The following is a 26775-nucleotide window of genomic DNA, read 5'->3' on the forward strand; positions in this document are numbered from 1 at the left end:
AGCATGGGGTGTGATAGAGAGAGCAAAAAAACTGGGCTATAAAACGGGCTGGATGATATCACCCTTCAGCCGCTGCTCCTAGGACAAGAGACTCCCTTATGGAACTCCCTCCCTCTTCATATCTGACAGACCGCCATTCTCCCCACCTTCAAAGCCTTATTAAAATCACATCTCCTCCAAGAAGCCTTCCCCGACTAAGCCCTCACTTTCCCTATTCCCTTTTGTGTCGCCCTTGCACTTGGATTCGTACACTTTATTAATCCCACCCTCAGCCCCACAGCCCCACTGTGTGCAGAGCACAGTACCGAGTGCTTGGGAGAGAAGAATCTAGTAGAGTTGGTAACGTTGTGGACAGGGAATGTGTCTGTTTAATGTCATATTGTGCTCTCGTTCATTCTTTCAATCGTATTTATTGAGCACTTACTGTGTGCAGAGCACTGTACTAAGTGCTTGGAAAGTACAATAGAGCAATAAAGAGAGACAATCCCTGCCCATAGCAGGCTCACAGTCAAGACGGGGGCAGACAGACATCAGTGTAAGTAAACAGGCATCAATATAAATAATAGAATTATACATATATACATAAGTGCAGTGGGGAGGGGAGAGGGCAGAAGAGCAAAGGGAGTGAGTCAAGGTGACGCAGACGGAGTGGGAGCAGAGGAAAAGTGGGCCTTAGTCTCTCCCAAGCACTCAGTACAGTGCTCTGCATACAGTAAGGGCTCAATAAAGACGATTAATTGAATGAATAAACTTGATCCCTGCTCACAAGGAGCTTACAGGGGGAGGGCACAGAGAGGTAAAAAGGAATGAAATGTTCCTGGTGAGAAATGGAGGAACTTGTAGAGTCACCTTTCAATCCTGGTGGTCCCTGCCCTCCCGGAGGGCCCATGGGTCCTTGAGGGCCAATTCCTGGGGCTCCTGGCAATCCCTGGACACCTTGTAATCCAGGCGGGCCTGGGAAGCCTAAACAGAAAAGTTAAAGCTCCTGAAACAGGGATCATCCGTGGAGTCGGCCTAACCGCGCCGCATTGCCAGGTTGGGAGGGGGCAAGGGATCTGCCCTTCTCTGATACCTTGTTCTCCTTGCAAACCAGGCGGTCCGATTTGTCCCGGTGCACCCGGGATGCCAGGTCCGCCGGGGTTCCCCTTCTGGCCGGGAATGCCAGGAATTCCGGGCATGCCAGGTTGTCCCTTGTGCCCGGGGAGACCTATGCCGGGTTCACCCTGGACGTCGTCAAGAACGGGTCACATCAAAATACAGTGGAGAGCAACAAAATATGGTGAAAAAGTTCATTTATTCTCTGGATACAGTTCATGGAGAATAGTAATAATCATGAAGATAATAGTGATGGTAGTAGTAATACTAACTGTGGCATCTGTTAAGCCCTTTTACTTGCCACGCACCGTTCTAAGCGATGGGGTAAATTAAAGACAATCGGGCTGGCGTGGTCCCTGCCCCACATGGGCCTTCCAGTCGAAGAGGGAAGGAGAACAGATGCTCAGTCTCCCTTTTCCCATTTTGAGGAAACTGAGGCAGGGCAAAGTTCAGCGGTTTGCCCCCAAATCACCCTGCCAGGATTAGAACCTGAGTCCTCTGACTACCAAACCTATGCCCTTTCCACAGGGTCACACAGCTTCTCTATTCAGAGAGCTTTCAAAGATTTCTCTTTGGGCCCAACTCACTGTTAATGGTTAATACAACTGACTGATTGATTGAATGAATGAATGTGCAGGGGAAAAGCAGCGAGGCCTAGTGGAAAGACCCCAGGTTTTGGGAGTCAGAGGACCTGGGTTCTAAAGCGAGCTTTACCCCTCGTCTGCTGTGTGACCCTGGGCAAGTTGCTTCACTTCTCTGAGCTCATTTGTAAAATGGGGATTAAGACTGTGAGCCCCATGTGGGACGTGGAGTGTGTCCAACCTGATTAGCTTGTATCCACCTAAGTGCTTAGTACAGTGCCTCACACATAATAAGTGCTTAACGAATACCATTTAAAAAAAGCTATGGCAGTGGGAAGGTGGGGATGGGATCTGGGATTGGCTGGGATGGGAGGAGCCCTTTCTCGGAGGTTCCTGCTGTTGATCTGTCCGCTTCCCAGAGGAAGCGAGACACTGGGAGTCTTTCAGGGAGTGTCAACATCAAATGGAAAGTCCTTACCGTCGACTTTAAAGTCCTCAATCACCTTGCCCCTCCCTACCTCCCCTCGCTACTCTCCTGCTATAACCCAGCAAGCACACTACTCTCCTCTAATGCCAACCTCCTCCGTGTACCTCCATCTCCACTACCTCACCACCGACCTCTCGCCCAGCTCAGACGTACTGTACTCTTCCAAGCACTCAGTGCAGCGCTCTGCCCACAGGAAGTGCTCGATAAATCCCATTGAAGATTAACGGAAGGATCCCTACCTTTTGTCCCGGTATTCCTGGGCTTCCAGGGTAACCTTTTAGCCCAGGATACCCTGGAGTTCCAGGTTGACCTCTTTCCCCAGGCACACCAACCGCACCTGGGGAAGAAACAAAATGTCACTCATTCCGACCCTTCTGCTCCGTGACCTTGAGCCTCGAGTTTCCCTATTCCTCCACCTCCGGCAGGAGAGCAGAAAGCGGAGCATTCCACTCGTCCTTCCGCTCAGCGGGCCAGTGGGAAGAACTGATGATAATATAATAAAAATTGTGGTATTTGTTAAGCGCTGAGTATGTGCCCAGCTCTGTTCTAAACACTGGGATAGATCCAAACGATTCAGGCTGGACACAGTCCCTGTACCACGTGGGGCTCACACTCTTAATCCCCATTTTACACATGATGTAACTGAGGCCCGGAGAAGTGAAGTGACTTGCCCAAGGTCCCACAGCAGACAGGTGGCAGAGCCGGGATTAGAACCCACGTCCTTCTGACTCCCGGGCCCGTGCTCTGTCTGCTAAGCCACGCTGCTTCTCAGTACGGAACCGCAGCGCTCAATGCCCGCACCACAGATTGTGTCCTTATTTTCAAAAAAGGCATGGTGTGGAAATACAAGGGAAAACTGCCTACAGGGGAGCATCCTAACTATTAACTCCTCTTCACCTCACAAGGATTTGAGGTGGTATTACGCCCACTTTTTTTTTCAACTGGTATTTGTTAAGCACTTACTATTTGTCAAGCACCGTTCCAAGCTCTGGGGTGAGTGCAAAATAATCAGGTTGGACACAGTCCCTGTCCCCTATGGGGCACACAATCTAAGGCAGCGGAAGGAAGATTTAATCCCCATTTTCCATATGAGGCAACTGAGGTACAGAGAAGTGAAGTGACTTGTCCAAGGTCGAGCAAGCAGAAGTGGGGTAGTTGGGATTAGAAGCCAGGTCCTCTGACTCCCAGGCCCGGGCTCTTTCCACAAGGTCCTGCTGCACTTGAGCGCTGAGGAAAATCAATATGCAGGGAGCCATGCCAAAGATCACCTGGCTAATGCACGGCAGAACCCAGATCACCCGCTTCCCAAACCGGGGCCCTGAGTCTTGGTCAAGCACTTCCTCACACCCGACTTGTTGTACCTTGTGGTCCAGGAGGCCCAGGGAACCCGATGCCCGGATGACCGGGAGAACCTTTCTCTCCAGGGATGCCCGGCCTTCCTGGGTTCCCAGGGAAACCTTTGTCACCTTTAAAGAAAAGAACACAGAGAATCACACATGCACTCGATACTATTTTCTGAGCACCAGGGACAATGTAATTGATAGACATAATCCCTGATCCTTGCTTACAGCCAGGTGGGGGAGGCAGGCATTAATGTAAAAGGAAGAAGGAAAAAGAGATGGGTGCGTGAGTCCATTCTTGTGTAATAAGGTAGGGAGTAATAATAATAGTGGTATCTGTTAAGTGCTTACTATATGCCAGGCACTGAAATAAGCACCAGGGTAGATACGAGATAATTAGGTTGGAACGGTCCCTATGTCACATAGGGCTCACAGTCTCAATCCCTATTTTACAGAGGAGGTAGCTGAGGCACAGAAGAGTTAAGTGACTCGCCCAAGGTCACGCAGCAGACAAGCGGCAGAGCGGAGATTAGAACCCAGGTTGTTCTCTGACTCCCAGGCCCATGCTTCTTCCACTAGGCCACGCAGCTTCTCAGGTACCTCTGATATATATGTAAATGATATGGGAAGTTGGGGGTACTTAAGCATCTAGCGGGGGGTCCAGAAGAGCTGAAGTGGCCATTGGGGGGAGGGGGGACAATATAATAATAGTGACGGTATTTACTAAGTGCTTCCTCTGTGCCAAGCACTGTGCAAGACCATCAGATCAGACAGTCCCTCTCCCACCGGGGACTCAGAGGCTGAGTTAAGGTGGAAAGATTGGAAATCCATTGGAAAGACCTCCTGGAGGATAACGTGATTTCCCAAGGGCTCTGAAGATGGGGAGGGTTAAAATTCCAGATGGCAGGGAGGGCATGAGCAAGAGGTCAGAGGCGAGAGAGACCAGATGAGGCACAGGGAGTAGGTTAGCTTATGCGGAATGCAGAGTTTGAAGCAGAGCGTCCCGGGAAAAGAGAGTGAATAAGCAGGAGGAAGAGAGTTTATAGAGTGCTGTAAAGTCAACGGTCAGGAGTTTGGTTTTTGTGGGTTTCTACGGAACTTGTAAAGCTCTTACTGTGCGCCAGACACTGTACCAAGAGCTGAGGGGAAATTATCAGATTGGACACAGTCCTCATCCCACAGAGCGTTCCCAGTCTTAATTTCCATTTTACAGATGAGGTAACGGAGGAAGTGAAGTGAGTTACCAAGGGTCTGAAGCTGATCGGGGAGCTTCTTGATGTGGAAAGGGATGGGCAACCATTTGAGATTTATGAGAAGTGGGGAGATGTGCATTAGAGAACCGATCTGGGCAGCAGACCCAAGGAGGATCGGAGAGGAGAGACGGGAGGCAGGGAGACCAGTGAAGATATGGATGCAATAGTCAAACAGGGCTCTGACCGGTGCCTGGGCCGGCACGGTGGCAGTTTGGCAGATCCTGGAGATGTTTTGGAGGAAGAACCGGCAGGCTTCGGTGACGGACCGAACGCGGGGCTTGAGAGACGGGGAGGGGTCACGGACAGAGGGCCTGGGTTGAAGGCTTTTAGGGGAGGGCTGGCTGGGATGAGAAGGCTGGCAGGGGAGGTATACTTGGAGCTTCTCACTGCCCTCTCCGACCCTCCTTCTCGACTTCCCTCCCCAGAGAGTCCTGGGTCAGTCCGATACCTTGTGGTCCCGGAAATCCCGGAGTTCCCGGAAGTCCCATTGGCCCGGGGTGTCCCATCAAAGAAATGACTTGTCCGTCATTGCCTTTCGGCCCTGAAAATGAAAACGCAAAGCCATGATGGCCCCCATCAGGCCTTAACAATAACCACACCTTGCTGCCGGTCCCCGGCCACGAGCCCCAGACTGTTAGGTCCATAAAGAAGAAGATACCGCCCCACATTCGCGGACTGGACCGGCCCTCGTCCGCCCGCTCCCCTCTCCCCAGAGGACACGTCACACCCTCGGGGAGAGGAGAGGCGAGAGAATGCCGTCGACCGTGCCAACGCCTCGAGGGTTCTGGCTCCTCACCGGGCAGGCCCGGGGGTCCTGGGCTTCCCGGCGATCCAGGATGTCCTTTGTCACCGACTGGGCCGCTGGGCCCGACGCCGGGAGGGCCCGGGGGACCTGCGTCACCACGACTCCCCGGAACTCCAGGTCCTCCAGGAAAACCGCGGTCTCCTTTCACTCCGACTAAGCCCTGGTTTGGACGAAAGAGACAGAAGTCACAGAGATCGCGCCTTGATGGGCTCTGGCCGACGGACGTCCGCCCTCGCCATTCTCTTCCACTCGGGCACTGTCAGTCCTTATGGTCCTTAGGAAGGCAGCCGTTTTGAGTCAGAGGGATCTACCGCACCAAGCAATCTGTTCTGACCCTCCCTTAACAAAGTGGTAGAACGGAACCGAGGTACCGCAGCGCTCACTTAAAAATGTAGCCCGGGGTCTGCACGCTCACTCGAGTCTCTCCAGAAATCACCCACCACCTCCGTCCCCGTCACCCGCACGATCGTTCCGTAGTCCCAGAAATCCACTTCTCTAGGGGCACCCCCAAAGACCAGGCACTAGAAATGCACATACCGGGGATCCTTTGGGACCTGGAGGACCTGGTTGGCCATCTCGTCCGGGTTGTCCTGCCCTTCCTGGCATGCCCGGTGGACCCGGGATTCCTGGCTTTCCCTTATCGCCTTTGAGATCGGGGCCGAAGATAACATCGCCGGGGTCCCCCTTCACTCCCGGCTGCCCAATCAGTCCTGGGTTGCCTTGCAGACCCTGTAGAAGGTCACATAGGGTTACAGGGGCTCCCCCCTCCCGCCCACAACTCAACTGCAACACCCCCCCTCCACGTTATTCAATCAAGAATTTGACTTCCCCAGCCCACGTAATGGGTTGACACCATTGGAATTGAGAACTTAGCGCCACAGTCTCTTTCTGTCACAGGCACTGAACTTAGTTGGCTTCATTGGGAATTCATAGTTTGGGCAGGAAAGAGAAGAGAGAAATCACTAGGGTTCCCAGCTCGGCCACTTGCCTGCTGGGTGACCTCGGGGCAAGTCACTTAACTTCTCCGCACCTCAGTTTCCTCCCTGGTCAAGTAGGGATCCGATACCTGCTCTCCCTCCAACGTAGATTGCGAAGCCCCATGCGGGACAGGGACTGTGTCTAACTTGATATATTCAAATCTACCCCGGCGCTTAGATCGGTGCTTGGACATAGTAAGTGTTTAACAGATACCATTTAAAATACTAAAAAAAACAAAAAACCCTTCCAAATGTCTGAACTAAGCCCAGAAAGACGTTTCCACTTAATTGTTGAACTCGAGCGGCGAAACTGGTATCTGCGCATCCTTGGGAAGCACTGTAGACTGACACAGTTCCCACAACTGGTAATATACTGAAGTTTAAAAAGAAAAAATTTCCCCTTTACCTCAACCTCCAAAAACTTGGTGGAAATTTTTAATCGTCAGAGGACAACAGGAAGGAAGCTCGAGAAGGCCCTGCAGGTTCTGGGGGATTTGTACTGCTGTGCTATTGGGAAGCAGAGGAGCCCCAGTGGATAGAGCACGGGTCTGGGAGTCAGAAGGACTTGGGTTCTAATTCTGCCTTTGTCACTTTTTTCTTTCTTTTTTAATAGTATTTTGTTAAGTGCTACTTGCCAGGCATTGTACTAAACTGTGGGGTAGATACAAGCTAATCAGGTTGGACACTTGTCTGTTGTGTGACCTTGGGCCAGTCATTTAGCTTCTTTGTGCCTCAGTTCCCTCATCTGTAAAATGGGGATTCAAAACTGTGAGCCCCACGTGGGACAACCTGATCACCTTGTATCCCCCCCGCCGGCGCTTAGAACAGTGCTTTGCACACAGTAAGCGCTTAACAGATACCACCATTATTATTACAGTGCCTGGCCCAGCCTAAGCACTTAACCAATACCACTAAAAGAGAAAAAGAAAAAAAAGCCTTCCTGCTACAGTCTGATGTGGGAAGTGGTCAGTAAGAGTTGGGAACAGTGGCAGTTTCTCTCAATCTACTTGCTCCTGAAAATGTACCAATGTACCAAAGCTCTGGGAGACAAGGCGTTCCAGTACTAGAATTCTGCCAGATCCATAATTAAGCATTATGACCCATCGCAGAATAGAATTTGCTTTCTTGACAGATGGGTGTCACAGCCCATCCTATAATTCCTGGAAAATCAGATCACCACCGAGTGCATATACCCACAGATGGTTTCTTGTCCAGTAACCAAGCTGCTTTAGATCATTCAAAGTTCTCAGTGGAATTGCAGAAGCCCAGAAAGGGGGTTCTGCTTTCTTGTTGACCATTTGTGACAAAACTAATAACTTTATTTGGCTTTGCCACAAGAGTGTTGTATTTAGGTCTAATTGAATCTTCCCAAATTGAGGCCACTGTCCCCTCCTGATAGCCAAGCGTATCTCGATAGGCAGCGGATTCTCAGTTAAACATTAAATACTGTCGTGTGGTCTACAGACAAATAGCCGACCAGTAGAGATGAGCCGCTTGCCTAGCGCATAGATAGCAAGCACAGAAGAAGCCAAAGAGTCAGTAATTGGCTCTTCCAGTCCAAGAGACTGTAAGCTCCCCGTGGGCAGGGAACATGTCTACCGACTCTATGTTATACTCTCCCAATTACTCAGTGCACTGCGTACAATAAAGCGCTTAATAAATGCAACTGACCGAATGATCGAGTGAGATGAACTGAGCCCCCTCAGCTCAACCAGCAGTGAGCTCCTGGAATGCAGGCCATCAGCACTGAGGCCAGCCTTACAGCAGCGTAATTTGCATGAAAGGACACGTGAGGAGAATGGATGATGGCAGGATGTCCCGCAGGTGCCGAACTCAGGCACACACAAGCAGATAAGTGGGCGATCACTGAAGCATGTAGACCACCCTGGCAGACAGCCATCTGCAAAGTTAAGACTTTTTGAGATCAGGATACCAAGAGGCAGGTGGTGTAGGTAGCAAACATATCAGGACAGCAAAAGGCAAAGTACTTGAACTCTCCTTGAAAGGAATTCTCCTTGACACCTTGCTCACTTTCTACTCTTCCGTTGATTCTGTCGGTCAATCCGGGCACCCCTTCCTCTTTGTCCGTACCACCACTACCACAAACCAGGCGCTTATCACTTCCTGCTGGGGCTACTGGCCTCCCCGCCTCCAGCCTCCCCCTTCTCCAGCCTATTCTCGACTCTGTGCAGAAGGACATTTTAGAAAAATGATCTGGCAGCAAACTCCCCAATTCTTAAATTCCTCCAATGGTTCCCCCATTCCTTTCAGCATGAAGCAGAAACTCCTGACCTTTGGATTTATGGCCTTCCCCTCTTAATTTATCCCCTCTCTTTCCCCACTAAACTCCAGTCGGTCCTTCTTAATCCCTCCAAAAGTCACCTCATGAAGCAGTAACTCCTGACCTTTGGATTTATGGCTCTCCCTTCTTAATTTATCCCCTTTCTTTTCCCACTAAACTCCTGTCGGTCTTCCTAATACCTTTCTCAATATACCTTTTTCTCAATTTGCCCTTTCTCAGACCCTTTCTCCTGCCTGAAACATCCTACCATATCAAATCTAAGAAGCCCAGCTCCTTCCCATCTTCAGAGCCCTTCCGAATTCCTATTTTCCCCAGGAGGATTTCTACAATTAGTTTCTTTTTCACCAAGTTATAGTATCCCAACTATCCCAAATTGCACTTTTTCAGCACTGCCTCATTTTCTCACATACGATGTCTTCTATTTATCTGCCTAGCCATCTTTCTAGCCTATTCTTATTCCTATTTGTAATTTATCTTTTGCCTCTATGTCCTATTGGATCGTAAGCCTCTTACAGGCAAGGGTTGTGTCTTTCCTCCCTTTACTATACTCTCCCAAGTTCCAGTACAGTGCTCAGCACAGAACTTGTGCTCAATAAATACTACTGATGGATTGAGAATTGGCTGCATATCGGTTTTGTCAACTACGACTGCAAATATTCTCCCAGGACTGTCATCTCTGAATAAAAAGGATAGTGACAAAACCAAAAATAGCATTTTAAATCACCTTTCTCCTTACAGTACACAGCTCTTAACTGGACTCGGCAGTGAAATGTATGTTTTAATTGAGAACAGAGCAGGAATTAATAAACGAAAATGAACTTTAAGGCTGATATTCTTTTCAAGTTTGCTAGGGATAAAGGGGTCTTCTAGTCTGTCCTTTATTCTTCCACTCACTAGTATTTCCAGATTTCCTGAATCTCATCTCAGTGCAGAACACTATACTAAGTGCTTGGGGGAGCACAAGAAAAGAGTCACAAATAATCCCTGTCCTCATGGAGTTTACAAACTCTACCCCCACCTCAACTGTATCTCCTTTCTCTCTCATCTCCCCTTCAGAATTTCATTAGAGGGGTAGTGGATTTCAAGCTAGCAGGTTTTTTTATGGCATTTGTTAAGTGCTTACTGTATTCCAGGCACTGTATTAAGTGCAGGAGTAGATACAAGGTGATCATTTGGACACAGTCCGTGTCCCACATGGGGCTCCCGCTCTTAATCCCCATTTTACAGATGAGGTCACTGAGGCACAGAGAGTGAAATGACTTGCCCAAAGTCAACCAGCAGACAAGTTGTGGAGCTAGAATTAGAACCCAGGTCCTCTGACTCCCAGGCCCGTGCTCTTTTCCACTAGACCACACTGCTTCAGCAGGTAGAAGACCAGCTCGTCTGGGAACATCAGCAAAGGAAGGAAAGTGGCAAAAGTTAAAAACAGTTTTTCTCCTTGCTTCCGAGTTTTTCTCTCTTTCATCTCCACGATCGCCGGGGCTTCACTGACTCATTTCATTTCTGGGGTAATTTTGGGAACATTGTAAACAACGGTAGCTCCCAACTTGGCTCCCCATCCCTCGGGAAAAGCTTTAGAGCCAAAGAGTCACGAGAACACTTCAGAGGGAAGCGCACATCGGCTCCCTTCGAGGGTCCCACTTCCGCTTCCAACGTCTTTCCTCGATCCCACTGATAGCGCGGGTGGCCCTGCCCGTACTGCTAACTGAATATTGCAGTTCCTCAGAAATGTCAGGTGATGGCACACTGCTCCACGTTTCCATTTGCTTGAGGAAATTATTCAACCCATGCATAATATAGTTCCATAAGCATTCCTGCTAGGTGGAAAAGCACTATATAATTACAAACCAAAGAACCCCAGAAGTTCTATTTCTGTCAAAAAAAACCCCACATAATTGGAATCCTAAAGTCTGGCCATGGGCCGGCTTGCTCTTTAAGTTAGCATCATGAGATAACAATAATGGTGGTATTTGTTAAGCACTTACTATGTGTAAAGCACTGTTTTAAGCCCTGGGGGGGATACAAGGTGATCAGGTTGTCCCATGTGGGGCTCACAGTTTTAATCCCCATTTTACAGATGAGGTAACTGAGGCCCAGAGAAATTAAGTGACTTGCCGAAAGTCACACAGCTGGTAAACGGCAGAGCTGGGATCAGAACCCATGACCTCTGACTCCCACGCCTGGGCTCTTTCCACTGAGCCACACAAAAGACCGTACATTCATTATAGGCAGAGAATGTGTCTGCTAATTCTGTTGTATTCTACTCTCCCAAGTGCTTAGTACAGTGCTGTACACATAGTAACCGCTCGATGAATACCATCGATTGAAAGACCCAATTGCCTCGACCCCAGACTGCCCAGAAAGGAGGTATTTTTTTCGATGGTACTTGCTAAGCGCTTACTATGAGCCAGGTACTGTACTAAGTGCTGGGGAATATACAAGATAATCAGACTGAACACAGTCCCTGCCTGTCCCACATTCAGCTCACGGACTTAATCCCCGTTTTCCAGATGAGGTAAATGAGGCACAGAGAAGTGAAGTGCCAAAGTTTGCAAAAGCAGAACAGTGGCGGGGCCGGGAGTAATAATAATAATGTGGGTATTTGTTAAGCGCTTACTATGTGCAGAGCACTGTTCTAAGCGCTGGGATAGACAGAGGGGAATCAGGTTGTCCCACGTGGGGCTCACAGTCTTAATCCCCATTTTACAGATGAGGTAACTGAGGCACCGAGAAGTGAAGTGACTTGCCCAAAGTCACACAGCTGACAAGTGGCCGAGCCGGGATTCAAACCCATGACCTCTGACTCCAAAGCCCGTGCTCTTTCCACTGAGCCACGCAGAACCCAGGTCCTCTGACTCCCAGGCCCGTGCTCTTCCCTGTAGGCCACGCCGCTTCACGCTCTGTGAAGCCTGAGAGAGAGGTGATCGTAGGCGTCTTGGGCCCCAGTTTGTGTACTTACAGGTACTCCCATCATTCCATCACGCCCCGGTTGACCTCGATCTCCTTTGATCCCGGACTGCCCTGGAAGGCCTTTGGGAAGTAGAAAGGAAAACATGGCGTCTCACCCAACGAAGATATACAGTCCTCATTCTCACACATTAATGATCTCCTCAAGGCAGGCAGGTGAGAGGGTCTCTCTCCAACGTGAATAGTCATGGGAGAGGTAGTGATGTGTCGTCTGCTGTAAACCCCAGCCAATCTGTCGCAGATAAAAACCTGAAAAAGGCTAATGGCATGAACACAGACACCGCCCATGTGGCCCTGAGGAGCCATCGCTCATTCTGAACAACTTGGCGATCCTCTTCTAAAGTGGCGCCTCATTCACGTTTGGTAAAATGGCATCATTTATCTGACTGAGCTGAACTCTCCGGAATCCTGCCTGATCAAAGCCTGGGTAATGACTCTCAGCAGAGGGAACTTGTCGAGCTAACGAAATGGTGAAAACACACAATGGCGCCACACTGCCAGGAGCAATCTGCACTCAAACTACAGCGCTTGAGATTCCCGCTTCAGCCTCTCATGCCGGTCTCCCGTACGATGAGTGAGGTTCGAGTCCTTCACGATTCATGCCGGAGCTGCTTATCTTGGGGTGCGACGCTGGGATGGATGGAACCCACAGTGGGGAGATTTGCTCAGGATAATCCTTTTTATTTGCTTCCTACCTCTTTCTCCTTTAGGTCCCTGTGGTCCTGGGGGTCCAGGGACTTTTCCAGAATCACAGCTGAGGCAGTCTTCTCCTTTATCACCTTTGAAATACAAGGAACGGGCATCAGAAAAATGGATCGTGAGCCAAAGAGAATAAAGCTCATCGATGCGTGGTCTGTGTTGGTGGAAGGAAAGCGAGTCCAGCTCCTTCTCCTTTCCCCATCACTCACGAAAAGGAAGCCACCCCTTCGGGGCCCTGCTTTAGCCCAGCACCAAATCCAAACGCATGCCCAGCTGCCTAACCCCAGGGATGCCATGCCTCGCAAGGGAATACCAAAACCCCTAACAGGGCATTCTCCAAAGAGGGTTTGCTACCTCCCAGTCTCCATCCCCTCCAACGGCAGCCCCATCACTAAATGCCTCCTCGGAGCTCTTTTCACCTCTACCCCGAGCCGACCCGCATTGATCAGCTCAGTTTGAGGGCCTGGAGATCAGAGGAGAACCAGTTTCCCCACCCTGGCGACCAAAGAGGACTGGCGATTTTTCAACCCAAACAGGGCGATTGGGTGATTCGATTCTTTCAGACAGTTACAATTTCCCTTTCAAGGAGCCGAGTCTTGATATTCCCAGCCCAGAGAAAGAACATTTTCCCACTTAAAGTTTCCAGAAGATCAAATCTAAACGGAATTACCTTAGCAAGATGTAGAGATGTGCCTGGAGAGCAAATCCAGTACAGCCCAGAAAAGACTCAGCATCCCCACCCCTGAGGATCTGAATCTCCAGATGCCTCCTCTGAGAAAGAGAAGTCTACACAGGTGTCAAAGAAAATACCTTTTTGCCCCATCTCCCCACTGAGTCCCATTTGTCCTGGAGGTCCTGGAAGGCCTGGTTCTCCCGGTGGTCCAGGCATGCAGTCCACATCTCCAGCTAGAACATGACAGATGAGAAAATCCACATTGTTTCCCACGATCCCGCTTTCCCTGCAGGATGTTGATGGGTCACGGGTCACTCAGGATATTGTACAGTGAGTGGCACAAACTCTTTCTGATGGGCTTCAGATCAAAATGTGGCCTAGCAGATAGAGCCAGTTAGAAGGACCTGGGTTCTAATCCAGTCTCCGCCATTTATATGGCATATGACCTCGGTCAAGTCACTTCACTTCTCTGTGCCTCAGGTACCTTCTTTGTAAAATGAGGATTAAGACTGTGAACCTGATGTGGGACATGGGCTGTGTCCAACCTGATTTGTTTCTATCTACCTCAGCACTTCGTACATTGATCGGCCCAGAGTAAGTGCTTAAATACCATTTAAAAAAACCACACACAAAAGATGGCAAAAAAATAAATTACAATGCAGGTTTTAGTGAAAATATTGATTTACTGAATCGATTGATCAATCTTATTCATTGCATGCTTACTGTGTGCAGAGCACTGCATTAGGTGAGACTGTAAGCTAGTTGTGGGCAGGGAATGTGTCTTATGTTTTACTCTACAAATCCTCAGTACAGTGCTCTGCAGACAATAAGAGACAATAATTGATTGATTGATTGATTGATTGGGAGAGTGCAATATAACAGACACATTCCCTGCCCCTAATGAGCTCACAGTCTAGAGGAAAAAATGAATGAAAAGAAGGATAAAAAATGAGGTCAAAGTATGTGAAAATTAACGTGATGCTGTTGTGGGGTGGCTTCGTTCTAGATGCCCCTTCGTGCAGTTACTTGTGTATGCCCAGAGCTTTCTATTGAATGCTTATTGTCAGACTTACAACTGCGTTTCCTCCAAACTTAAGACAGCACATCAACATAAAAAAGAAGTGTACCAAAACAGTGTAAGATTTGTTGGAATATCATTTGCTCTTTATCCCTAACACTCAATCTCTCTTGTAACTAATTCCCAGCAGAGTTCCTCTGGTCTTGGAGCCATATAGATTGCCCATGGGATGGACTGACGCTTGACAATTTGTTGATGTTTAATTCTAAACAGGTTTTATCGTTCGTGGGAAAAGGATCAAACTACTGTAATTCAAACAACATCTGTTGTATCACTAGAAGTAGGTGCTAAATAGATTCTATTGCTGTTACTCCCCTTCTTTTTTTTTTTTTCATTTTAAAGAAATTCCCAGCCTTGCCATTTTTCTGTATTTTTGAAGGAGGGTGACAAAATGAGCAAGGAACTAAAAGTCTAGTAAGTTAGTATTGTTATTATTATGGCATTTGTTAAACGCTTACTAGTGTGTCAAACTCTGTTCTAAGTGCTGAGGTGGATATAAGTTCATCAGGTTAGACCAGGTCCCTGTCCCACATGGGGCTTATAGTCTAAGTAGGAAGGGGAACAGGTATTGAATCCCTAATTTATATTTGAGCAAGTTGAGGCACAGAAAAGTTAAGTGATTTGCCCAAGGTCATACAGCAAGCAATCAGCAAATCCCGAATTAGAACCCAGGTCTTCTGATTCCCAGTCCCGTGCTCTTTTCACTAGGCCATGCTGCTTCCTGCCTGGGCACTGGGGAGCTCTCCCCCTCTAGACTGTAAGCTCGTTGTGGGCAGAGATTGTGTCTGTTATAGTGTTCTAGTGTACGCTCCCAAGCATTTAGTACGGTGCTCTGCACAGAGTAAGCACTTAATAAATGCGACTGATTGACATGTTGCAGTTTTTGGACTCTGGGCACACATCTTAAAAGGGCATGAGAATGGGGCAAACCCTTCGTTGGAGTCCTACTCCCCTCTTCGTAGCAGGAGCTGGGTTTCATGGCTCAGTGGCAAGAGCCCGGGCTTTGGAGTCAGAGGTCATAGGTTCGAATCCCGGCTCTGCCACTTGTCAGCTGTGTGACTGTGGGCAAGTCACTCCACTTCTCTGTGCCTCAGTTACCTCATCTGTAAAATGGGGATTAAGACTGTGAGCCTCACGTGGGACAACCTGATTCCCCTGTGTCTACCCCAGCGCTTAGAACAGTGCTCTGCACATAGTAAGTGCTTAACAAATACCAACATTGATAAGGAGTGGGACAGGCAGGCTAAGTGGGCCTGAAGAATCACCGTGGGACCAATTTTCAGTGGGAATTTCAACTGGAATTTCACAGCTTCCCCTGGTCCCAACAGCTGCTCAACAGGCAGGAGTATTCATTCATTCAATTCAGTTGTACTTAGAGGGCGCTTACTGTACTAAGCGCTTGGGAGAAGACAGTATAACAATAAACAAACACATTCCCTGCCCACAACAAGCATAGTCTAGAGTACAGTCTAGGGAAGGAGATACATGAGGGCAGGGGAGGCATCTCAGTTAGTCAAATATTTATGTACTGATGGGAGGAATGGACAGTCTTGGGGAGGAAAGGGAGTTATTTAGAAATGCCTAAAATCTGGTCTAGCAAATACACAATCAATCAATGATATTTACTGAGCGCTGGGTGTACGCAGAGCACTGTACTACTTGGGACAGTACAGTGCAACAGATTGGTAGACATGTTCCCTGCCCACGGTGAGTTTATGGCCTGGATGGGGAAACGGGCATTAATATTAATAACTTAGGGATATGAACATAAGCGCTGAGAAGCAGCGTGGCCTGGTGGAAAGAGCACAGAGCTAGGAGACCCAGTGGGCAAGGTAGCATGTAAGTACATAAAGAAATAAAGAGAGAAACAGTGTGGCCTAAGGGATAGAGCCCGGGCCTGGGAGTCAGATGGACCTGAGTTCTCATCCTAGCTCCCCCACGTGTCTGCTATGTGACCTGTTATAGCGTGGAGGGATGCCATTGCCAGACTGCTCAATGCCAGCTCGTTCCACACCCTGGCAGCCGAAAATTCGGTGAGAGCAAGAAAAAGGTGAATTTAAGTTTGGGAGTACCCACTGAAGAATCGAACCTGTAGGATTTGAGATCCAAATCAGGACTTGGGTGATTGCAACCAATACATTATAAAATTCAAGATTGCGATTCCACACCAAAGAGCTCTGGCCTATTAAGAATATCTGAAGGCACAGATGGCCGTTAGCTAACTTAAGCCATATGGGAGAGAATACTGTAGTGTGAAACTCAGCAGTCGAAAACTCTAAATGGAAGTATTTAAATCTAACTGCTGCACGGTTAATGAGTCATTAATATTTCCCTAGGTGGCAATTACCTTGAAAATGTATCATCTCCCAAGGTATATTATGTGTTTGGAATATATTTCCACTAGTAAATTATGTCCCATTACTTCATGATTGGGAATTTCTCATCTTAAATCGACTGCCAAAGACTCTCCAGCCAGAATGGATGGTGAAATCCACAGTCTCTCGTACGCTTCCGACACACTTCATTAAAAAATCTGCAAAGTTCCCATATCTGGCATAAATTTGCTTCCAACAGGTTGGGCTTTCAGACCCCCTCTGCTTCTCTGCTTTGCTAGTCGTGGAGATCCGCACAGAGCAACCTTAAGCCCAGCTGCCCATGTCAAATCTTGATGCGGTTTCTTTTAAGCAGCGTGACCTAGCGGAAAGAACCGGGGGCCTGGGCATCAAAAGATCTGGGTTCCAATCCCACCTCTGTCGCTTAGGGGCTGTTTAATTCACTTCTCACTTCTTATCTGCAAAATGGGCATTTACTACCAGTTCTCCCTCCCACTTAGATTGTTTGGCCCATCTTGGGCCCTGGTGCCTTTATCTACCCCAGGGCTTAGTAGAGTGCCCGACACATGGCGAGCGCTTAACAAATACCACAATTATTTGTATTACCATTGTTATTTTAAAATCATTTAAAAATGTGTCCACCCAGGTGTAGGGAAAAAAAAGTTCTAAAACCCGATTCCAATTTTAGTGCCTTCAATGGAAAATCCACTTCCTAACCCCACAGTGGAAGAGGTTATCTGTCTATCTAGAGCTAAACCAAAGACCAATTTCCACCAGCTGGATGTTCTCTTGAAGCCCTTGAGCTTTTGTGTGAGGCAGCTGCTCTGCACAGCTGTAGAGTGATGGCAGGAATTCAACCCTGGGATTCCAGCCTTGGGGACTACTGCAGCTGCCCAAACTCCTCCCCCCCACCATTTGATGAGCATGTGCTTCGCATTCTGATCCCATAGCACCCTTCCCTAGTGATGGGAGACAGTCAGGGGTCCATGCCAAAGAACACCTGCCTCGGCAGCATGGCTCAATGGAGAGCTGCACGATCCTGGGAGTCAGATAGACCTGGGTTCTAATTCCAGCTCCACCACTTGTCTGCTGTGTGACCTCGGGCAAGTGACTTTAGTTCTCTGGGCCTCGGTGACCTCATCTGGAAAATGGGGATTGAGAGTGTGAGCCCCAGGTGGGACAGGGACCACGTCCAACTCGATTTGCTTGTACCCACCCCAGCGCTTAATAAATTCAATTCTATTTATTGAACACTTCCTGTGTGCAGAGCACTGTACTATTCATTCATTCAATAGTATTTATTGAACGCTTACTGTGTGCAGAGCACTGTACTAAGCGCTTGGAATGTAAAATTCAGCAACAGAGACAATTCCTGCCCAACAGCGGGCTTACCGTGCCTGGCACAAAGTGCACAAATACCCCAATTACTATTACTTTTGTGGGTGAGAGAAGATGCGTCCTTGCACGGCGTCCATTTCTCACGAGGTTCACAGTCTTAATCCCCATTTTCCAGATGAAGTAACTGAGGCCCAGAGAAGTGAAGCGGCTTGTCCAAGGTCACAGAGCAGACTGTGCAGAGCAGAACTCAAGTCCTCTGACTCCCAGGCCTGTGCTCTATACCCTAGGCCACACTTTCCCTGTTTATTTATGTACTTACATGCTACCTCACCCACTGGGCCTGTAATCTCCATGCACAGTGAATTTACCCTAGATGCAGTGTGGCCCAGTCCAGGGAAGATCATCCCTTGGCAACAGTGAAAGCTTTCTGCTTTCCACTAGCACAGCATAAAGAGAAACAACCTCGGGGCTGGGAGTCATGGGACCTGGCTTCTAATCCTGACTGTGCCACTCATCTGCTCTGTGATCTTGAGTGAGTACTTCTCTGGGCCTCAGTTTTCTTACTGGTAAAGTTATGATGATACCTAAACGCTTACAGTCAAGCACTGTTCTAAGCACTGAGGTAGATACAAGTTTATCAGGTGGGACACAGTCCCTGTCCCACATGGGCCTCGACATTCTAAGTAGGAGGGAGAATGGGTGTCGAATCCCCATTTTATAGACGTGAAAACTGAGGCCCAGAAAAGCAAAGCGACTTGCACAAGGTCACACAACAGCCAAGTGGCAGAGCTGGGATTAGAATTATTATATTATGGAACTATTACTATTATTGTTGTTGCTAATAATAATACTGGTATTTACTAGGTACTAAGCATTGGGGTGGCTACAGTATCATCTGATTAGACAGTGTCCTTGTCCTACAAGGGGCTCGCCGTCTATGGGAGAGGGAGGACAGGTATATTGTCCCCATTTTGCAGATGAGGAAACTGAGGCACAGAGAAGTCAAATGACTACCTCAAGGTCACACAACAGGCACGTGGCAGAATCGGGATTAGAACCCAGGTCCTCTCATTCCCAGTAGGCCCCGCTTTTGTGTTTCATCTTCATTTTCCCCATTTCCCAAGGTCGGAGTAATACTCTTAAAGCTTTCCAAATACCTTGAAGTGCAAAAATATGCCTTGGCTTCCAAATTCTGGAAGCTTATCTTGAAACTTCAGCGTTCCGGGACCGAAACACCCAGATAACTGGGGCCCGGGTATATTTTGGGCCTTGGGTGTCCAGAGGCCACGTAGGATAAGGAAACCAAAGGGGAAGTACCGAGGGCCTTTTCCAATTCCTCAGAGAGGCCACCTCCGCTCCGTCATCCCCTCAGCACCGACACCCGATAAACACAGCAGAAACCCCAAGGGTACTTACTTATGACGCCTGGCAAGCCAGGCGGGCCGGGGGGTCCCGGGAGTCCAGGATGCCCATCTCTTCCCATTGGTCCCGGCAGCGACTGTCCGGGAACTCCCTTATGCCCTTTCTCGCCTTTTATCCCACGTGGTCCAGGGGGTCCCACAAGCCCTGGGACAGTGAGCCCTGAAACCAGAAGAGCAGAGTTATTCCAAGCATCCACAACCCATGAAGGAAACCCACAGATGGACGCTTTTGTTTGACTGAGCTCCAGGGAAAGGATATCAGTCAATAAACCCAAGAGAAACAGTCTATCTCTGAGCACCTGACAGACCACTTTTGTCTTTGGGAAACTGTCATTGACCTTGGACGACGGCAAAGCCCCGTGGTCTGTATAAACACATGGCGGGTCAATTTTTTGGGCTATGTCCGGAGAACGGTCACCACACGAGAGAGGCCATGGTGAATTCTGATTGCCTGGCAGACATCTGATGAACATCTGATGGTGGAGCAGAGAGAACCACGTACACAGTCGCTTTTCCCTGGGTCAGTGGGTAGGTCAGTCAGTCATATTTATTGAGCGCTTACTATGGTCAGAGCAATGTAGTAAGCACTTGGGAGGGTATAATAGAACAATATCACAGACACGTACCCTTCCCACATCGAGTTTACAGTCTAGAGGTAGGTGTTGCCCGCCTTCTGTCACAATCCCCACCCCAACCCCAGGAGACACAACTTCCCAACTGCCTGCTGTCAAAGTATTTCTTCAGCGCTTACTCTGTGCAGAGCACTGTACTAAGCGCTTGGGCGTTAATCCCGCTGTCAAGGATTTGACTACTAGATGGGGAGGACAGACACTAAAACCAGTTTAGACACAAACAACCCAGTCATCCTCAGTTGTGCACAGATTTATCAACGATCAGAATTTGCCTTGATTCACTGAAGTAGTCACCGGGAGAAGTGATGCACTGACTGGTTTTCATGTGGTATTTACAGCATAGATGTATTTATTGGCAGAACAGTGGTCATTTCAGTGCATCCTAGAAAAATTTTGCCTTTCTAACCGGGGTGATGGACATCTTTTGCAACACCGAACATGTGTGGACCTAAGGGGCATCCGGGCATGCATGGATCAGTGACTATGAATTTGTTTCTAACTTGCACATGAAGAGTTTCATGTTCACCTACGTCTCTAATAGCCCATCTTCGTGACTCAGAATAGTAAGCAAAGAGAATTGAAGAAGAATTCCATAACAAATGAAAACAAACACATACTTACCCGGCAGGCCTGGCGGGCCTGGTAAACCTGGGTAACCTGAAAATCAAAACGAAGAAGGGAGAGAGGGAAAAAAATGAATTTGTAATGTTGATTTTGCAAACCAAGAGGTCCCTGTCATCCTCGGCCATGTCAAGCAGGCGATGCTCAGAAGGACACAAGCCAATATTAAAAAAAAAACACACAGTCAACCAATCAGTGGTATTTATTGAGCACTCACTGTGTGCAGAGCACTGTACCAAGCGCCTGGGAGAGGACAGTAAAACAGAGTTGGTTCCCTGCCCACAAGCAGCTTACAATCTAGAGGGAAGACAGACAGTCCCTACCAATAAAGAGCACACTAGGTGCTTCTATATATCCTCTCTAAATACCTGGAGTGGTGTGCAAATTGAAAAGCAAATACGATCGGCAGTTCGGAAGGGGTCCTGGATTAGGGGGCAGTGAGCTCCACAGAAATGAGGCAAGAAAATCAGGAATGGAGGGGTGGGCATTTCTCCCCACTGCATGCTAATATCTACTTCCCAGCTAATTAAGTCAGTGTCATCAACTGCCACCCGTAATCATTGAAATCCCTACAATTGAAACAAAAGTAAAATCAGTTCACAGGGAAGCAGCATGGCCTAATGGCTAGAGCACGGGCCTGGGAGTCGGGCCCTGGGTTCTGATCCCACCTCCACCACTTGTCTGCTGTGTGACCTTGGGCAAGTCACTTCACCTCTCGGGGCCTCCATTCCCTCATCTGTAAAATGGGGATTAAGACTTTGAGCCCCATGTAGGGACAGGGACCGGGTCCCAGCCCGATTTACTTGTATCCACCCCAGCGCTTAGTACAGTGTCTGGCACCTCATAAGCACTTAACGAATGCCACAGTTATTATTATTAGACCCCATTGTTTGCACCTCAGTCCCCGGTGCTGCTGAGAATGAAGACAGCCTGCAGGTCTTAGCTCAAGCTAGGCCTAAGAAATACAACACCACCCCTCCCCTAAACTCTCCTCCCTGTCACCTCCCTCTCCCCATCTCCTCTCAGAGGACCTTCGGGTCAATCTCACGATCAGGTAGAGGCAGGAAGACCTAACGTACCTTTGTGCCCTGGTTCACCTTTCTGACCAGGAATCCCGGGATAACCTCGTTCTCCTTTTTCTCCAGGCTTTATGCTTGCAAACTGAAACACAGCGGGGGCGGGGGGAAGACGGACCACAAAATGCCATGCGGTCTTTACTTCCAGCTTTCACCTGTTTGCGGGTGTGTAACCCAGAGTACAGAGAGCATTATGAAGGAAAGGACTTAAATCTTAAAATTAGGAAATATTTTGGCACGGTGAGTTCACTGGGAGTCCAACCTCTGGCTGCCCTGCAACACACCACTCCACAGGCAAGGGCCATTTGATATATAAGGAAATTCAAATGATGTCTCTGATTCCCTCATATGAAAGCCATTAAGTTTTCAGTGATTCTGTGTGCCCTCTGCAGACTTGCCGGAGAGTTGATGGCGATCCCTTTTCTGTCCCTGTTACTCCAAAATGGGACCCCAAACCTGCTCAAATGGAACAAGAAAGGACTAATTTAATGAGCACTTACTGGGTGCACAGCATTTTACTGAGCACTTGGGAGAGCACAATGCAACAAAGTAGGTAGATCCGTTCTCTTCCCCCAGCGAGCTGAGTAGGTTTCCACCAACCCAAGACCAAAGGTCCAGGGAAAATGAGGATCCAATCAGAGCATAGCTGCCTCCACCCCTTAATCCACCCCCAGCGGCGGGTCGCGGTAAAAAATGGCAGTCGGTCACTTCAAATCAGTTTCCCCATCAATGGACATCATAAGGGCCACGACTGGTATGATTTTTATGACCAGAGACCGATTTTTCCATATAAAAGTTTCATCTCATAGATTTGCCTCTTAAGCTTTAGGTATCAGTGTGGACTATTCTTTCTAAGCAGTGGTTTCACTCCTCCTTAGCAAAAACAAACATTCAAATGGAAAACTCTGGTTTACTTACAGCTCCTGGCTCTCCTGGAGGACCTGCATGTCCCTTATCTCCCTACAAAGAAATACATTTATGTGAAATGATTGTGTAAACTACTGCACTGGTAATATGGTTAGGTGCTTTTTTTTACACTATAGAAGTCAGATAGCATATACACTTTACACAGACACAAATTAATACCTATTATTGCTCTTAGATGTTTTAGGTCTATTTCAGTGTGCTTTGTGGAGCAGGAATGGTAAAGTAAATTAAAATAAGGAGATAAATCTGATCTTCCTATGAGGTGTAAAACTAGGAAACAAGAGACTGGGACAATAGTAAACTGTCTCCCTTTTATGATTATAGATTAATCTAAAATAGCTCAGCAGGGGAAAAAAGCATACTTAGAGGTTTGCTTGTAAAGTTTAAGAAATTCCTAGATGAACCATCATCGTCATCGATATTTATTAAGTGCTTACTATGTGCAGAGCACTGTACTAAGCACCTGGCAGAATACAGTCCAAAAAAAAAAAAAGCTTAGCCACTTTCTGAATTAGCTATTGGAGCACAGCAAGACTTGAAATACATTAAACTTTGGTGCAAATCCAAAGCCTGGCTCTTGGCCACACAAACCCATGGCATTCCTGCCCTCAACAAGCTGACAATCTAGAGGGGGAGACAGACTTTAATATAAGTAAATAATTCATAATATATAATTGAACGATATGTACAGAAGTTGTTTGGAGCTGACTGGGGGGTGAATCTCAAATATCCAAAGGTCACAAATCCAACTGTGTAGGCGATGCAGAAGAGAGAGGGAGCTGGGGAGAAACAGACTTCAACGGGGAAGCCTCTTGGAGGAGATGTGACCTAAATGAGGCTTTGAAGATGGGGAGAGTGATGGTCTGACGTATACGGAGGGGGAGGGAGTTCGGGCTAGAGGGAGGACACGAAAAAGGGATCAACGGCGAGTTAGAGGAGATTGGGGCATGGCAAGTACACTGAAGCTACAGGAGCGGAGTTTGCAGGTTGGGCCGTGGAGAAACCAGGTAATTTGGGTGAAATATCAACTGATTTTTTACCTTAGGACCGTCTCGCCCAGGGAGGCCCGGGAATCCAGCTTCTCCTGGGAAGCCCTGTGAAATGGAAAGAACAAGTTCAGCACTTTAAAACGGGAGGTGATGAAAAGCAGCGGTGTTTAGTGGAAAGAACCCGGGCTTGGGAGTCAGAGATCATGGGTTCTAATCCCGATTCCACCACCTGTCAGCTGTGTGACCTCAGGGAAGTCACTTCACTTCTCTGTGCCTCAGTTACCTCATCTGGAAAATGGGCATTAAGACTGTGAGCCCCAAGTGGGACAACCTGATAACCTTGTATCTCCCCCGAGCCCTTAGAACGGTGCTTGGCACAGAGTAAGCACTTAACAAATTCCATTATTATTATTATTATTATTAATAAGAAGCAGCATGGCTTACTGGAAAGAGCACAGGCTTGAGAGTCAGAGGACGTGGGTTCTAATCCCGGCTCTGCTACTTGTCTACTGTGTGACCTTGGGCAAGCCACTTAACTACTCTGTACCTCTGTTATCTCATCTGTAAAATGGAGATTAAGACTGTGAGTCCCACGTGGGATAACCTGATTACCCTGTATCCACCCCAATGCTTAGAACGGTGCTTGGCACACAGTAAGCGCTTAACAAATATCATCATTAATATTATGCATCAATCAATCAATCAGTAAGCACTCAATAAATACCACTGATTGGATGGATGGAGGAATCAGTTCTAATTTAATAGCTTTCCCAGTGAAGAAATACCTTCTGATGCAGGGAGATCCAACTTCTGTGGGGGTGGGACATATTTGATTAAAGAACCAAGCTGACTGCTGGTCCTTCTGGAAAATGGATCACAAGGAGGCAAAGTATTCTTTTTTAAAGTGACACCAGGATAATTTAAAAATGGTTATTGCTTTTGATTCAGCAAAGATATACGTGAATTGGCAAAATGCTATAGTTTTTGTACTTTCATGTTAATATCAAGAATTGGGTTACTAGTTTTTGAGAAGCAGCATGGCCTAGTGGATAGAGCACAGGCCTTAGAGTCAAAAGGACCTAGGTTCTAATCCCAGTTCTGCCACTTGCCTGCTCTGTGACCTCAGGCAAGTCCCTTCCCTTCTCTGTGCCTCAGTCACCTCATCTGAAAATGGGGGTTAAGACTGTGAGCCCCATGTGGGATAGGGACTGTGCCAACCTGATTTATCTTATATCTCCCCCAGTGCTTTGAACAGTGTCTGGCACATAGTATGTGCTTAACAGATACCATTAAAAAAAAAGTCAATCAGCAGATGGTATTTAAAGAGTGCCTACTGTTTGCGGAGCACCAAACTAAGCACTGAGAGAGCACAACAGAGTAAGGACACAAGATCCCTGCCCTCAAAGAGCTTACTACGTAGCCAGGGAGAAAGAAATTAAAATCCATTAAAGGTACTCCAAAGATATGTGCATAAGTGCTAAGGGGGAAGGACTCAAATGCAAAGGTGATACAGAAGGGAGGGACAATAGGATGGGGAGATGAGAGATTAGTTAGGGAAGGCTCCCCGTGGTGGGGGGGGAGACAGGATTTAATTAGGGCCTTGAAGGAGGGGAGAGCAATGGTCTGTCCAATGTGAAAGGGACAGGCTGGAGGGAAGGCGTGAGCATGGGGTTGACCGCCAGAGATATGTGCTTCTGATGCTGATGATGAAGATGCCAATCTTATGTTCCAAAGAGAGGGTTTGAAAGTCTTTTGGGGTTGGAACCTAGATCTGCATTTCCTGTTTATTATTAATTCCAACAAAACAAATCTTGTTAATGAAAAGGATAATTAGAAAAAAAGGAAAAATTTTAAAACAAGCAAGCGGACAGATTTTAAGGAAATACTTACACGCGGTCCCATTTCTCCTTTTTCGCCATCTTTTCCTGGTTTTCCCTGTATAGCAGAATGTTAACTATCAGCAGAATACACACAACATACCAATGAAGCATTAAGGTCAGGTACCCATCTTTATAATGAGCCAATTTGGGGGTCTTTGTCTTTTGAAATAGTGAATGGAGGTGACAGGAAATAGAAGCAGTGTGACCTAGTGGAAAGAGCCCAGGCCTGGGAGTCAAAAGACCTGTATTCTAATCCTGACCCTGCCACTTGCCTGTGACCATGGGCAAGTCGCTTAACTTCTCTGCCTGTTTCCTCATCTGTAAAAAGGGCATTTAATACGCTTTCCCCATCCTATTTAGATCGGGAATTCTGTGTGGAGTAGGGACTGTGCCTTGACCTGATTATGTTTTATCTACCCTAGTACTTAGTATAGTGCTGGCAACATAAGTGCTTAAGAAATAGCCCAATTATGTTTTGTTACTTCAATACAATGTAATTTAGCATTAATAATCATCATTCTGCCCTCCAGAAGTTTACGATCTGACAGTGACATAATCAAAACAACTGACCAAAAAATGTTTCCTATAAGTGGCTACCTTTACATGCAGTCAGTCAATCTCTCAATCGTATTTATTGACCACTCACTGTGTGCAGAGCACTGTATTAAGCTCGTGGGAGAGTAAAATAGAACGAGTTGGTAGACGTGGATAGAGCACGGGCCTGGGAGTCAGAAGGACCTGGGTTCTAATCCCAGGTCTGCCACCTTTCTGCTGTATGACCTGGGGCAAGTCACTTCACTTTTTTATTCCTCAATTCCCTCATCTGTAAAATGGGGATTAAGACTGTGAGCCCCATTTGGGACATAGACTGTGTCCAACCTGATTAGCTTGTATCTACTCCAGAATTTAGTGCAGTGTCTGGCACATAGTAAGAGCTTAACAAATACCATTTAAAAAAAGTAAGCTTACAATCTCATGGGGGAGGCAAAATGCAAGTTGTTGAGAATTTCACCAAGTAGGAGGTAGTCACTGACCAAAAAAGAAATACATAAAAAGAAAAAAATTTGCAAATGGTGGGAATGAATAAAACTTGAATAAATACTGTTGATGCTGATAGTGTAATAGGTGGTCATTAAATAGTGATTATGGTGATGAGGGCAAGAATGATGAGAGAGAGCTAGATAAACACTTTTCCAGACTCAAACTCTCTGCTGAAACGATGGAATACACAGGTGTTTTTCCACCAGGAGTTCTTCTAATAGGGCAACACTGCCAGTAACCTCAGTGAAGTGTATTTTCTG

At 47.5% G+C, this 26775-nt stretch overlaps 1 protein-coding gene across 1 annotated transcript in view; it reads right to left on the reverse strand.

Moving 5' to 3' along the window:
* The window catches only part of COL4A1 (collagen type IV alpha 1 chain), a 170706-nt gene that overhangs the window by 39929 nt on the left and 104002 nt on the right, over positions 1-26775 (reverse strand). The window contains exons 16-31 of the mRNA XM_029048048.2: positions 25485-25529; positions 23646-23699; positions 22597-22638; positions 21682-21763; positions 20603-20638; positions 19345-19509; positions 13317-13412; positions 12503-12586; positions 11800-11870; positions 6099-6290; positions 5553-5721; positions 5205-5297; positions 3525-3629; positions 2403-2500; positions 1073-1223; positions 850-963 (exon numbers count right to left, since the gene is read on the reverse strand). Coding sequence (XP_028903881.1) covers positions 850-963; positions 1073-1223; positions 2403-2500; positions 3525-3629; positions 5205-5297; positions 5553-5721; positions 6099-6290; positions 11800-11870; positions 12503-12586; positions 13317-13412; positions 19345-19509; positions 20603-20638; positions 21682-21763; positions 22597-22638; positions 23646-23699; positions 25485-25529 — 1597 coding nt within the window. The remainder of the gene's footprint in view (positions 1-849; positions 964-1072; positions 1224-2402; positions 2501-3524; positions 3630-5204; positions 5298-5552; positions 5722-6098; positions 6291-11799; positions 11871-12502; positions 12587-13316; positions 13413-19344; positions 19510-20602; positions 20639-21681; positions 21764-22596; positions 22639-23645; positions 23700-25484; positions 25530-26775) is intronic.

The sequence above is a fragment of the Ornithorhynchus anatinus genome, chromosome 20 (assembly GCF_004115215.2).
Source record: "Ornithorhynchus anatinus isolate Pmale09 chromosome 20, mOrnAna1.pri.v4, whole genome shotgun sequence".
NCBI classification, from domain to species: domain Eukaryota; kingdom Metazoa; phylum Chordata; class Mammalia; order Monotremata; family Ornithorhynchidae; genus Ornithorhynchus; species Ornithorhynchus anatinus.